The 14,916-nt window shown below is 36.4% G+C and overlaps 1 protein-coding gene across 1 annotated transcript; it reads right to left on the bottom strand.

Annotated features, from left to right (window-relative positions):
• Positions 1-6,689: 6,689 nt before the first annotated feature.
• Positions 6,690-8,864, bottom strand: ppp1r3cb (protein phosphatase 1, regulatory subunit 3Cb). Its single transcript, XM_052102890.1, has 2 exons — positions 8,660-8,864; positions 6,690-8,014 (listed from the first exon to the last, which is right to left on the bottom strand). Exons 1-2 carry the CDS (start codon positions 8,671-8,673, stop codon positions 7,072-7,074), a joined length of 957 nt encoding a protein of 318 aa, XP_051958850.1. The 5' UTR covers positions 8,674-8,864; the 3' UTR covers positions 6,690-7,071.
• Positions 8,865-14,916: the final 6,052 nt, after the last annotated feature.

Genomic DNA, 14,916 nt, shown 5'->3' with positions numbered 1-14,916 from the left:
TTTATTATTATAATTTTTTTATTTACCTGGATTGCTTGTAGTGTACAGAGAAATTCACTTTTCAGATAATTTCTGGTATGCAGAATTTGGATACTGTCTGAGAAAACAAATCCAGCTGATGCAATGTGTGGGAGATTCTTGGTATGTGTATGCAGATATGCATGATTCACTGTCAAAAGAAAAAAAAGAAAAAAAATCAGCACTTCAGCATTCAAGCTAACAAGACTGGTCATGCCTGTCCATCCATCTTCTAAAGCTACTTGTCTTATGGAGGGTTGCGGGTAGGGCTGGAGTCTATCCCAGCTGTCTCGGGTCGAAAGCAGAAACACCCTGGACAGGTGGCCAGTTTCATGCCATGTCATCTCTGTGAAATTAAATATAGATTTATAGTAACAGTTATAGCATCTTTCACTGTGGCCACCACCTCCCTTTACTCACTGAATCATCATTCCAGTGAAGGTATATTACACAACTGCTAATTTAATATACATTGACTAAAAACCTGTATAGGGTCAGCTCAGTACTACTGTACACAAAAAGTGTAGTAATCAGTATTTTATCTTGTTTACAGTAAAACTATTTAAACACCCTAAAACAAAATTCTTTGTTTTAATAAGACTTGTTTTCAAGTTATATAGTTTATAATTCTTAACGCATTGGCTTTTTTTTTTTCTTCTTTTGTTTCTCACTAAATTTTGTAAGAAAGAGAGAAAAAATAATCCTAATGGGGATAATTCAAGATATTATATAATCTCTGAAAACAAGTCTTAATATCTTATGTAGTTTTGTCTTAGTCTACTATAGTTTTACTGGAAAACAAGACACAAATACTTTTTGCAGTGAGTTGTTTGTTTTATTGAGTTTGTTCTTGAGGTTCACTCGTCCTAGATTTGTATTAAAAAGCCACTATAATCTCATCTGAGATACAATTATAAAACTCTCAGGTAGTTAATAAAAAGATTATAACCATTTAACTGTTCATTAAAGTTTCATATTTTGTCTTAACTTGCATAAATAAAGCTTATTATCAGATAACTGGGATAATTTTTCTTAGACACTAACCAAGTCTAAGGTAGTGTGTCACCACTCAGTTTATGGTTGTTTTGGTGGGTACATGCTGTATAGTGTGCTACATTCATTGAAAGTATCTCTATTTTGATGCCTGTAGTATATCGTAAAAGATACTTGACATTTAGTGCAATTGATGGCATGTGAAGCAGAAGAGGTATGAGGTTTTGAGCTAAGAATAGAATTTAGCGGACAAGGAGGACGTTTCCAGCACTCCCCACGCAAACACTTACCCTGGCCAATCAGTGAGTGAGAAACGTATGAGACTTTAAGTGCTGAGTAATATTGACTTCAGTGACCTCAGTTGGGCTTTTAAGCCTGAGCTTGACCAATGAAGTCATTTAACGGATTGGACATTTTTCACTGCTTCTCAAAGATCCTGTGCTACTTAATTGTGATAAAAGTTCAATTATTAAATCACTGATGAGGCAAAGTTTAAGAGGTGTTTGATTTAGAGTCCTCAGACAAACCTGCCTTGCCTTTGATGGTCACCAGCATATGTTGAGTTTTGAATCCTGGTATGCTGGTGTCCCTTCCAGGCTTCTTAACTAGCTTAACTAGCAAGCCTAAGGACAGACCATATTGGTTAACTGGAATTGTTTTCTGGTAAACAATGGCTAAGCTGGTCCACCAGCTAGACCAGAACAGCAACAGCATAAACATGGAGCAGCAATGAAATTCATGCTGATATAAACTTTTCAGCAGGGTCTTGACACAAAACTAGCAGTTATTTAAACATTTCTATTGTTGTGTAAGTTTACACAAGTATTTCTTCTCGTTATTGGATTTTTAAAATAAACGTTGCCGTAATAAACTGACCAAAAGCAGCCACATGGTCAGGTCATTGTGTATTGCTATTTACCTAAAATTGAAGTTGACTCAAATTTTTGATCATCATTATTTTATGCATACTTTAAATTATTTGTGGTGGACAATTTTATAACTGCATGATAAAAGCTGGAATTTTAATCATTTACTTGTTTGCCAATGTGTCGTGTTCAATCAGAGGGCCACAATACTTTCAATTTCAAACATGAATACTTCTGAAAGCTCTCTATATTAAGGTTTCAGACCTACTACAGCTGTTTGATTATAGAGACTGTGGGAGAGGTCAGGCACCAATTAGCACTTGCTATGTTTTTTGGATCAGTTTTCTACATAGACCGAACATGTAAGTTAATAATGAGAGAGTCTCAATTTTTTCCCAGTCATGAAAGTACAGCTCCTATCTAGTTGAATTACTAAAGTGATCTAAAAACAAAGCAACTTTTGTATTATACTAGTGACAATCCCCTTTGAGCAGTCTGGGATTACATCAGACTCAGCACACTGTGAATTCGGTAACAGTAGGTCGAAAGTTCTGCAGCTAAAATCGTCCCATGTTTGAGAAGGGTGTGTCTGTGTCCTGCAAGACTTCTAGAAGACACGTGTACTACACTAAATGCCCACTACAAGTTACACCCCCTTCAAATAACCAGCAAACTGCTTGAGACTTGCAAAGTTTGATTGATATTCATACAGTGTTTGTTGAGTTTAATTGCAGTCCCGCAGCAACCCTTCACCCCTAAACCTGATGCAACCCTTCACCCCTAAAATGATGGCATGAATCGTACAGCGACTGCATAGGATTTTAAAAGTTCTTTCAGACAATTGAGCGCAACAGTGCCTGGGAATATCTAAAACGACTGATTTTAGGTTGCTGATTATAAGTATAGTAACAATATATTTTACGTTTATTGCAAAATATTCCGATATGTACAAATATATATTGTTTAAGGGTGAAGGGAGACAGAATCAGTTGCGTCATTCACAGTGCATCATTCACGGGAGTGCGTGGTAGCTCCGAGGCACATTTCGCGGGGTTTCGTTGAATGCAGTTTTCTGATTAGTGGATCTTTCTCTGCTGTACCATGGGTAATGTAGTTGTTTATCATGAATTCCACTATCAAACACGATTTTTAAACAATGTTGAAATAACGCAGACAGATGGCTTGAATGGAAGTATACAGCATTTTACAAACTCCTAGCTCATGGTTGGTCTGTCCAAAAGTTATCATTGTAAATCAAGTGGTCTATGGGATAAATGATTGGGATTTTTACTTCTGGAACCAGACTGTTGCACTCTGTTGAATCTCTTTATGATCTAAGGGGACCGTTACTTGGAGTGGGCGTGTCATGAGTAGGTGTTCCTTGTAGTCTTGCGGGATGCAGATAGATACACTTGGAGTGTTTACTGAAATTTTAATCACTGCCCCCAGTGGCAAGTGATGTTGAATGTATGGGCACGTGTCAGCTCTGGTTTCTGGGAGAAAATTTGTCTCAGAGTTTAGAGGGAAAATGCAACCTCTAGTATAAATCAAGCTCACCATTGTTTATATAAATGCAATTACTTCCTGGTTTCCACGTAACCAGAACCCATGTCTCAGAAGTTGCTCACACAACATTAGTAGTACTAGATTGAAAAGCATTCATGGTTGAATTTAATGCAAAATGTTTGACGGGGGATGGTGCTTGTCACTAATTCGGCTGAATGGGGTTGATTTCAGTGCACATTAACTTCTGAAGTACCATGCTGATTTGTTTGCGCAATCAATGATTGTTGTTACTCATGGTTGCTAGCCCTAATCTTTAACCTTGAGTGACCTTTTATAGATGTATGTACAGTAAACTATGACTACCAAAGTGGGATTGTTCTCTTCTGACATAAGATGACATTGATGTGTGGGTTTAAACAAGTTTTTCAGCATTCAATGTGTCTGCATCACACAGGGACCATATATTAGTGACACTCCTGCTTTTCAAAGGAGAATAAAACATGGCACAACTGGAAATGGACATTTAATAAGCACTTTTCCGTTCTATGCAAACAAAAGTTTAATTATTCTGAATCAGCAGTTCCAACAGCTTTTTGAATGTCTAAAGTCTTGTTAGCAGTGGTGCTTCTATGGAAGAAGCCTGTAATGCAACACTTTCTGCCAGTTCTTCACTGAGAGGGTCTTTTGAGATTTCCACACAAATTGCCTCTCTCTGAGCTTATTTTTATTGTAAGCAACCGACACATGATTTGAATAACTTGCGTCACCTTCATTACACTTAACACAATACTATGATTGTGGAATATTGGCTTGCTTCTCATTTTTTACTTTGTTCAGCCCAGTTTTAGAAGAGTATCTCTTCTTGGATGGCTACTTTGCCAATATCAAAAAGATCAATAGAACGAATTATTGGAGATAAAGCCTGAAATCACGTATGTTGCTTATGGGTTTACATTGTGTTTCCTCGCAGAGATGTACTGGATGTTCATGGAGTACATGTCCTGTCCTGGAATATTTCCACTAGGTATATATTTTTGGATGTTCAAAGGGCAATGACAAGCTTGTCAACATTTGCCTCTGTGCTACCATTCATATGATATCGTGCGACTGAACTCTTTTGAATTCTTATGACTTTCACTACAGCCAATGATATCGCTAGATATCATTTACATCTAATATGTGACAATTACTTGCTTCTGTCACACACAACAGCTTCCTATCATGTTTACACACTCTACTGATTGGTTAAGTTTAGATAAGGGGTTTGGGTTAGGGCATAATATTAATTAAGTGCACCCTTAACACCTCGTGCACAGAACTCGCGCTTCCTTCCGCATTAGACATCCGGGAATTTGCACGTGATGAAGTCGTACAAGTTTATGCGAACAACATCATGCGAGACCATACAAAATAGCCAACTTGTAAATGATGTATGACTTTTCATGAGATCGGGTTGAAAGTTTCCCAAAATAAATGACATTAAACTAAATAACACACCTGGTTGTTTACGTCTAGAGTAAAGAATTGATTAATTTTAAAATCCCCATTGGGTCAACTATTTATCAGCAATCTTAAAAACCCCAAATGCTTCTCTTTTCATTCATTATACTCACTGGCCTGTAACATTTGCTCACAATGAGGAGGTGCATTTTTCAGTTTGTCTGTTACCAGGCTATTATACCACCTCCCCACCCCCTCTCATTCAGGACTGATAGGCCACAAAAGAGGATTACCAGGTCAGTCTAATTATAAAAACTTGCAGATACGAACACGCCGTATACAATAGGTTATATAGTATATATATGTAGTGGAGGTCTGCACAAAATGCATCTTATATGGTCACTTTATACATAACTTTGAAATTGAGGTGACAATATTAATGTGAAACATAACAAGGTTTTCATTAAACATGACAAATTGCAAATGAGCCAAAAAGTGAAATCAACACACATCATCTATAAACAAAAAAGCACCATAAGTCTCTCATCATAGAAACATTAAGTTTTATTTCTAAAAGGGACAGAGAGTACAACATTTTTTCAAACAAACATCTTTCTTTGCAGTAGAAAAAATATTTAGGCTTGTGCATGCTTTTTTTACATTCAACCTGCATGATCTCTCTCGCAATTACAGCAGCTATAGCATAGTTCATCTCTGTTCACAATCACTTTCATTCAAGGCGTCAACCTCAACATACTGACCTGTTTTTATATTGCAGCAGAACAGGGGAAAAACAAGCGTTTAAAAAAAGGCAACAATTAATCTCATTCAATATTATCTTTCTCCTTAGCCACTTTCCTCACTTATTATACCTTCCTTAAAGTTACATCCAAAGTCCCTCCAAATAACACTGGGAAGTTTCCATACGCACACCACACAATACAATGCAGAAAACACAGGTACACACAAAACTATAGCAGCAAAAATGTTGTAGGAAAGAAGTGTGAATGACACTGCAGCTTTAAAAAAGTAGAAAAGACGTAGGAAAAACTGAGGTGCAGGAGTTTGCATTTAGCGCGTAATGGACCTTATTATCTCTCATGGACCTCCTTATAAAGCATCATGCTTATTGTTAAAAGTTGAAATGAGATACAACAACTTCAATATGAAGCAATCCTATATTGTACCAGATTTCCACTTTCACAATCAAGATTTGGCCGATCTGGATTTAAAGGAATAGTTCACCCAAAAATGAAATTTCTCTAATTACTTACTCACTCTCATGCCAGCCCAGATGTGTATGACTTTCTTTTTTCAGCAGAACACAAATAAATATATTATCAATATAAATATTGATCTGTTTCTCACCCAAAGTGATTGCATCGCTTCTGACGACATACAGTATATTAAACCACTGGAGTCATATGGATTACTTTTATGCTGCCTTAATGTGATTTTTGGACCTTCAAAGTTCTGGCTACCAGTCACTTGCATTATATGGACCTACAGAGCTGAAATATTCTACTAAAAATCTTTTGTGTTCAGCAGAAGAAAAAAAGTCACACATCTGGGATTGCATGAAGGTGTGTAAATAATGAGAGAATTTAAATGTTTGGGTGAACTATCCCTTTAAAGGTATTACATGCAGTGCTGGTTCATCTGCTCTAAAGGGTGACTTATATTATTAGATATTTTATGTCCAGTCACATTTCAGAAGCAGGATTCCCACAATTCAGTGACTTCACAGTGGATAAAGACAGATGCTCTCGATCAAAATCATTACCCTTCAAGCTAACAAAATTGCACATTGAAGAATCTATTTAGGAGCAAGCACTAGTTGTTCACTTCAAACAAGGATATGGGGGTGCCATTGTATTACAGTTGTAAAATTGCATTAAAGAATCACAATGGAAGGCATCTATGTTATGAGAATTATTGATTTACCCCATGTCAAATCAAGAAAATGGCATAGTGTAAATCTGAGTGATCGCTGTCATATAGTGTTAACATAGTTAGTTACAAATTTTTATAATTTCAGAGCCCAATATCACATTATTTTCGACAGTCTGAACAGACAAAAAAGTGCCAAAAAGGGGGCTTTCTTTTGTGGAAATCATTGCTAATTTCTACTATTTAAACTTTTTAACTGAGCATTCTCACTGTTTAAGTCAACTTCTGAAATGAACACGGTGCTCCACTTGCATTTGTCCTTTAACCACTGCCGTGTTCGTCTGGGCCCCTTGAACTGTCACCAGTAGGGTGTGTTGTTCTCAATACGCCCCCAGCTCTGCCACTCGGGAAAGAAGCCACTGGATGTTCTCGGGCTCCCAAATTGATCAAAGTCCATCTCTGGCCGTTTGCCTTGATTCTTGAAATCTGTCGTGGTCTTCTGAATGATATGGTTGGCCTGAATGAGGTTGTATTCTCTATAAACCAACTTGTAATTTTTCCCATCGTTATTGTCCCAGTGTGTCATATTGTGAGTTTTGTACGATATGCAGAACTCCACCTGCTCATCTTGGGGCACAAAACTTGGAAGGTCGATGGAAAATGAGAAGATGTCAACATCTTCGCAACCATAAACATTATTCATGTAGGTACAAGGAATGTCAGTGTAGCTTTTCCATGAATCAAACGTTATTCGCACATGGACAACCTTCTCAAAGCTTACATTGCTAACTTTTACTGTGCCAGTGAGCGATGTCTCTTGAATTATACAGTTTTCCAAGCATACCAGGTTCTTCTTTAGATGGTTTCGGAACTCCAAATAGTCTGCGGAGGGCTGAGGGAAGTCCAAAACCAAATTCTTCTCTTTCTCAACTTTCAGGCCACCAATAGCTTCCTCCAGGTCTGATAATTCAAACTGCAGGTCTATCATGGGATCTTCCTCAAATTCGTTGAACACATGGACTGCCGTTAGAGACATGCCTTTGGAGTCAGCAAAAACCACTTTCTTCTTAGCTTTTGTTTTGGGACTATTCCAGCCCAAGTTGGCTGTGTCCACTTTTGTCTTAGAGCTGATGCAGGATCGTAGGGGTTTGTATTGGTTGACTAGGTTCCTGGACTTGCAATCTTCATATGAACTGAGGAAACAGTGAAGAGGCGGCGAGTGTGCCAAACAGATTCTCATTGCTACATCCACAGGCATAATTGGACTCGGCATCGGCCTGGGGTTCAAAATATGCAGAACCCTGTATTAAAGAGAATAAAGAACAACACTAGTGACCAATTAAGCAGAGATTCAGGAAAGAGAGGTGACATTTGATTTTACAGAATGAATTAACAAAACACCTAAAGCTATCTAGTTGTACATAACCAAAGTTGCTGTAATCAAATTATCATTATAATTATAATTTATACAAAATGTAATACATGACAACACACACACACACACACACACACACACACACACACACACACACACACACATATATATAGTAAAATAAATGTATATGCAGATAAAAAGCAACAAAGCAAAAGTCGATATGTGATTTACAGAACTCAAAAGACCTTTACAAACCATTAAAAGTCTATATAAAAATGTTTAGTAATGAAGACGCACTCATTACATTATATAAACAGACACAAAATCCCTTCCCAAAGAGCCGTAAAGATTTCCATTCTATGTTATGTTGCTTATCAAGCAAATACTTTCATCCACTATCTAAATAATAGGTTAAACAATCCAAAATAGTCGTTTAAATCGAATATTAAACAATTATTGACATTAAACTGTTCCACTTTTATTAAATATAACACTTTTCATACGCGTACTAAGCAGTAATAAACCTAACTGACCCTCTCTCGCTGGAATGTGACGCACTCTGTATTCTTACCTGGTGCAATTCATTGGACAAACGTGGTATATTTCCAAAACGACAGATACGAATTGCTCTGTAGTTGGGACACGTTCAGGACTTCCCTACGTGCTTTTAAACTTCATTTAAACACGTTTGAAGCTTCCAAACGAGAATCCAGTTGAAGCACTGTCGATCACTGCGGCACGCCCCCCTCGCAGTCCAGCTGCACTGCAAAAGTCAAGCGCTTTCAGCAGTACATGAAGCCCCCGTGCGCATTGGCTCATGCGAGACTCATCCTGACAGCCAATGGGAGATCAGGAAAGAGAGGGGCTCGAGCAATCAGCGCGCAGAAAAGTATCATTCGGGGCGCGCGTGCAAGCCAGATCGGCCAGGAGTGAGAAACCCAAATTTAGAGGGCTTGTAGACCTCTACAGGAGCTGCGACGGCCGACAGCACGAATATATCTATTTACCATGGCTTGAAAGAGCCTTAGAGTCATTTCTACTGACCGAGACGTGGGAGTCACTCATTGTGGGACCAGAATTATGATTATTTTCTTCTATCTTCTCACATTCAGATATTATGGCATAAGAAAGGAGCCCTTGTGGCACAGTTGTAGTCAGACAATCAGTCAGTCAGTCCATGTGCAAAAACAAAGGATAAAGGGTTGGAGCTGGATTGAGGAAACATTCAATTCTTCCTAACAGCTATTTTCTTCTTATTTTCTAACATAATAAATAAAGTTAAGAATGCTTTCTATTCCCACAACCTGAATGTTCTTAAAGGAATAGTTTGCCCAAAATATAAAAAGTCTCCCACTCATCCTCATGCCATCCCAGATGTGTATGTCTTTCTTTCTTCTGCAGGACACAAAGATTTTTATGAGCTTATGCAATTGAATGGTGGCCAGAACTTTGAAGCTCAAAAAAGCATATAAATGCGGCATAAAATTAGTCCAAAAGACTCCAGTGGTTACATCCATATCTTCAGAAATTATTTAATAGATTTTGGGTGAGAACAGACCAATATATAATTGACCTATCACTACTAATCTTGACATCTGCAGTCTCCTTGCCGATCATGATTTCAAGCTTGATTACACTTCATGTAGCATCATCTAGCGTTCTGCACGTGCGTCAAGCACTAGGAAGTGTAATTGAGTTTTAAAATCATGATCGTACCTACATACTGCAATGGCAAATTTTACAGTGAAAAGGGATTTATATTTGGGTTTGTTCTCACCCAAAAGCAATTGGATTGCTTCTGAAGACACTGAATAAACCACCAGAGCCTTGTGTATTACTTTTAATATGCCTTTTTTGGAGCGTCAAAGTTTGGACCATATACTCGCAATGCGTGTGGACACACAGAGCTTAAATATTCTTCAAAAAAAAATATTTGTTTGTGTTCAGCAGAAGAAATAAAGTCACACACATCTGGGATGGTATGATAGTGAGTAAATTTTCATTTTTGGGTGAAATATTCATTTACATTTATGCATTTGGCAGATGCTTTTATCCAAAGCAACTTACAGAGCACTTATTACAGGGACAATCCCCCCGGAGCAACCTGGAGTTAAGTGCCTTGCTCAAGGACACAATGGTGGTGGCGGTGGGGCTCGAACCAGCGTCCTTCTGATTATCAAATTACAAGTTATGTGCTTAGACCACTACACCACCACCACTCCACTTTTATAACTTTTATAAGACTTTTTATAATTTATCCCAATAACGTTTAAATAATAAAAATAAATTCTAAAGAAGATTTTTGTGAATCTGGCACCTGTTGTGTTGTGTCATATCCAAAACCCTGTTCTCCTGCCTCTTTTTTCCTGTAAGGTCAACACTGTCCTATGAGAGGTCATAAACAGAAATAAAAAGAGAAATGAATATTCGCTCAGAAATGAGTTGTAAGACATTCTGTACGTGTTCAATGGCAAGCTATCATTGGTGGGTGTTAAATATTTATGAAGTTTGTCATGTCCCACTGCTGTTGCAATTCAGACGGTCAATATACTGTATGTTGCAATGACAGGAGCCTATTGACTAATGTGACCTACATTAGTCAGGTCCACATTGCAACATTTTGCTAGCAAAGTTAATTATGCAATTAGTCATTGCAAAAACTAATTTTTGAAAATGATTTAAAGGTGTACTTAGTATTTTACCCCCATTTCAAATGTTTTACACATAAATAAATATATTTTATTTCTACTTAGTAGGCCTACTCATGTTCTATATGATGTACATTCACATGAAAAGAAGACTCCAGTCATACGAGTATGCTATTAAAAGATGTTATAACTTTTTTTAATCTATGTTTCTGTATACTTTCACTTGCAGTATAAATTAATCATTGCTGACTGCAAATAGTGCATTTCTACAATGGCATTAGTAACCGAATGCTTTTGTGTGAGGTTGCATCTCTGCCACTAAGTGTCAGTATAAACCAAAGACAACTGCCATTTCTGCCAGCACAACATACATAATTTAATTTTACACATAAAATAAAAAATAAAATAAATAAATAAAAAGCTATATAAATACATCATACTATAAGGGGTGGAAAGAGAGCTGAAAAATCTTACTCAAGTAGAAGCACTGTTACTTCCCAAATAAAATTGTGTGAGTAGAGTAAAAGTAGCTGTCCTAAAAACTACTCAAGTAAGAGTAAAAGAGTAGCTCATTTAAAAGTACTCATGAGTAGTGAGTATTGAGTACCAAGTTGCAAAACCTTTTAAAATACATCACTTATCTATGATTAAACACTACATGAATCTGATTCCAAAAATAAAAGTTAGATGATAACAGAAATCAAAATATTAAAAAAGTATTTTCAATACACCGATCACCATTTTAAATCGTAATGTATGAAACAATTACAATAAAATCAGTATATGTGTAGGATCAAAATTTCCCTTAATCCCGACAGAGCGTTTTCATTGTGTATAAAACATGTTCAAACAATGCAAGGAATACAAAAAAAAAAAAAAAGAAGCTAAATAAGCAGGATCACTTGGTACGTCATGTCCTGCACAATAGAGGAGGTAGAGCTGGCATGGGAAAAGTTGTTTGGTACAGGGGTTACATCACGCTTAAAAAGGAATAATTCACCCAAAAATAGAAATTCTCTCATAATTTACTCACACTCATGCCATCCTGGATGTGTATGACTTTTTTCTGCAGAACACAAATTAATATTTTTAGAAGAACATTTCAGCTCTTTTAGTCCATACAATGAAAGTGAATCAGTGCTGAAATACTGAAGCTCCATAAATCATAAAAATCGCATAAAAGTGGTCTAATCCATGTGCCTACAGTGGTTTAATCCATGTCTTCAGAAGCGATATGATAGATGTGGTGAGAAACAGATCAACATTTAATTCCTTTTTTACTATTAATTCTCCACCCTGCTCAGTCAATCTCCACTTTAACTTTCACTTACTTGTGTTTTTGGTGATTCACATTCTTCATGCATATCGCCACCTACTGGGCAGAGAGAAGAATTTCTAGCACAAATGGACTTAAATATGAATCTGTTTCTCACCCACACCTGTCAAATCAATTCTGAAGTCATGGATTTAACCACTGGAGTCATATGGATTACTTTTATGCTGCTTTTATGTGCTTTTTGGAGTGCTTTTTCTCATGTCCTTGTTATTGTTGTTTGATTAATAGCCTTTATATGACAGACTACTAACTTTAGTCAGTGCTTAATTCAAACATTTTTTACTATGTTTAAAATTACTATGCTTGAGACATTCTTCACATTCTCCACAGTTGGCGCAAGATCTGCAGCTGCCGTTCAAGTTTTTTACGTGTGATTTGATTTGACGGGAGTCACGAGACTCTCTCTACCCAATCATGTTGATAGATAAAAATACATTCAGGACAGGGAAGTAGCGAACACAGATGGTGGGAATATAACGCAGTAAAAGTACAGTTACAGCACTTAAAATAAACTCAATTAAAAGTAAATGTATACAATTTTTAAACTACTTAAAAAAGTACAATTCTCGGGAAAAAGTAGTTAATTACAATAACGTGAGTATTTGTAATTTGTTACTTTACACCCCTGCATACTATATTTCAAGATAATTGTGCTTGTGACAGATAATTCCTTCTTCAACTATTGATTCACAATCTGAATTAGTTCAGCATTAGCAAACCACAGTGTATTTTGTTTTATCAATTAATCTACAATAACAGAACAGATTATCCTAAAATATTGTATTGTCGCTTCTAAATGACTCACATTGCCTTACAATTTAGATAACCTTTTGATATGTTCCCTTGACTGTTCTGCAAATCATAATAAAACAAGCATGAAATATATAAGTCAAGACAATACAGAAAGTTTGGGGATAAGATTATGGTTAGGTAATATTTACATGCAAAAAAATATTTTCTTTAAAATGTTTTCCCATAAACAGATTCACACATGTAAATGAGCCTCTTTTTCCCATCTCTAACAAAGCATTCGAAACACACATATGAGCACAAAATAATTAAACATAAAGGGCATTCATTTAAGCAGCACAGTATACAGAATTTATTGCCATAGATTGAATTGATAATATTACAGAATAAGATACTTTAAAAATGTTAGTGGAATGCCAGTGTATTCATTCATAAAATCTCTCTGGACAAAACACAATTTTTTAAATTTTAATAAAGTTTTCTTCTTTTTTGGATGTCTAAGATAGTTTTGCTAATGTCAAAATCGAAACCTTCCTATACAGTTTGGTGTCTATGCCAAGATTGGAAACTTTAAGTAACAATTGTTCCATTAACCACACTTGCAAAACAGGAAGAGTACAGGCAGCCTGCACAATTAGTTTGGCCAGCTGCAGAATGCCCAAATACACCTATAAAATCATATTCTGTCTGCATTAATAATTAGTTAATAATGACTGTCTGTAAAAAGGGTCAGCAGGAATTCGGGTTGGGTTAGGTTTAACCTGTATCATTTTAAATCGAGGAAAGTGCTTGGTACTGTATTTTGCATCACCTATGCTTTATTTCATTTTCTGATCCATAAAATTATTCAGTTTAACACATAAGCAAGACTTATGTGTCTGATATTTTGTAAATACTTAAGAGTCTACTTTGTAATGAACTTTGGGATGATTTCCAGAGGTAGGTTGAACAATACAGGGTGTGTGTATTTTGCTTAATACCAGCAGATATTGTAACATGTATTAAGGGAAATAGAGTGCAAAACAGGTCAGAGCTTGCAAAGATTTCTTAATTTTACCAGTCACAACAGCCAACAGCAATAATTGGTATGCCAGCCATGACAGTAAAAAGTACACTAGACTCAGTACACTCTTTATTGAGAGCTTTAACCTTGAACAACCCTGCATTCACATGTGTGGACGTTGTATTTTAGCTTTGCCATATGCAACACCAAATTCTAATTCATTTTAACTGAATTCATTTAAGACACTGGGCTGTCAGAAAAGGGTTAACATTTCATGTAATGTGACAAAACAACATAGCAAAATCAGAGCGGAGTTTGTCTTTGGGAGAAACGCCAACAAAACTACATCTTGTATGAAACCTAATAAAATGTTTACATTGAAACCTCTTTGAGTCAAAAGAGATTTAATTTTGAGCGATTAAATGTGAAATGCCACACTGATAAACACAATGTACACTAATGTGTTTACTTAGAAATCCTATATTTACTGTGCATTATCACATTGAGAATCTGGCACGTGGAAAAAACAAGTTTTTATTTTGGCCTTTACTGTGTTGGCAATAAACCTCAGTACTCAAGGGGGCGATAGAGTTACTCTTAAAAGTTTGTGTCATAAAACCAGCTTATTCAGTCAAGTTCTTATAAATATATTAACTTGAATATATTCTCTCCCAAAAAACCTTTGTTTTTCTCTTCAAAACAATTTGTTTTTCTGTTCAAAAACTTTTTTTCTCTTAAAAACCTTTTTTTTTTCTCTCTTCAAAAAAAAAAAAAAAAAAAGGAATGCGGTACCAACCTTGGCCACCAGGTGCCACCATCGGTAAACATGTAATCTTATGCTTTTAATGCTTTCTCACATATGTCATGTGCAGACTTTCATGGTGAAATGTAGTTATAATAATATATTTTAATATAACAAGTTGTCTAAGCTTTTGAAACACACTGTCTACTGCAGAAGTGAAGTTCCAGATGAAGGTCTGTCTAAACATGAGCAAGACAGTAACGCCTAAAATGCCCAAACTAATTGGTGAGGGGTGAGGAATCACCTATAGTATCGCTCCCCGGGTTCCGCCTTGGGGGAAGAATAGTAG

The sequence above is a fragment of the Xyrauchen texanus genome, chromosome 33 (assembly GCF_025860055.1).
Source record: "Xyrauchen texanus isolate HMW12.3.18 chromosome 33, RBS_HiC_50CHRs, whole genome shotgun sequence".
Lineage (NCBI taxonomy): Eukaryota > Metazoa > Chordata > Actinopteri > Cypriniformes > Catostomidae > Xyrauchen > Xyrauchen texanus.
Note: the sequence above shows the minus strand (reverse complement) of the source record. Positions and strands in the feature narration are given on the sequence as shown.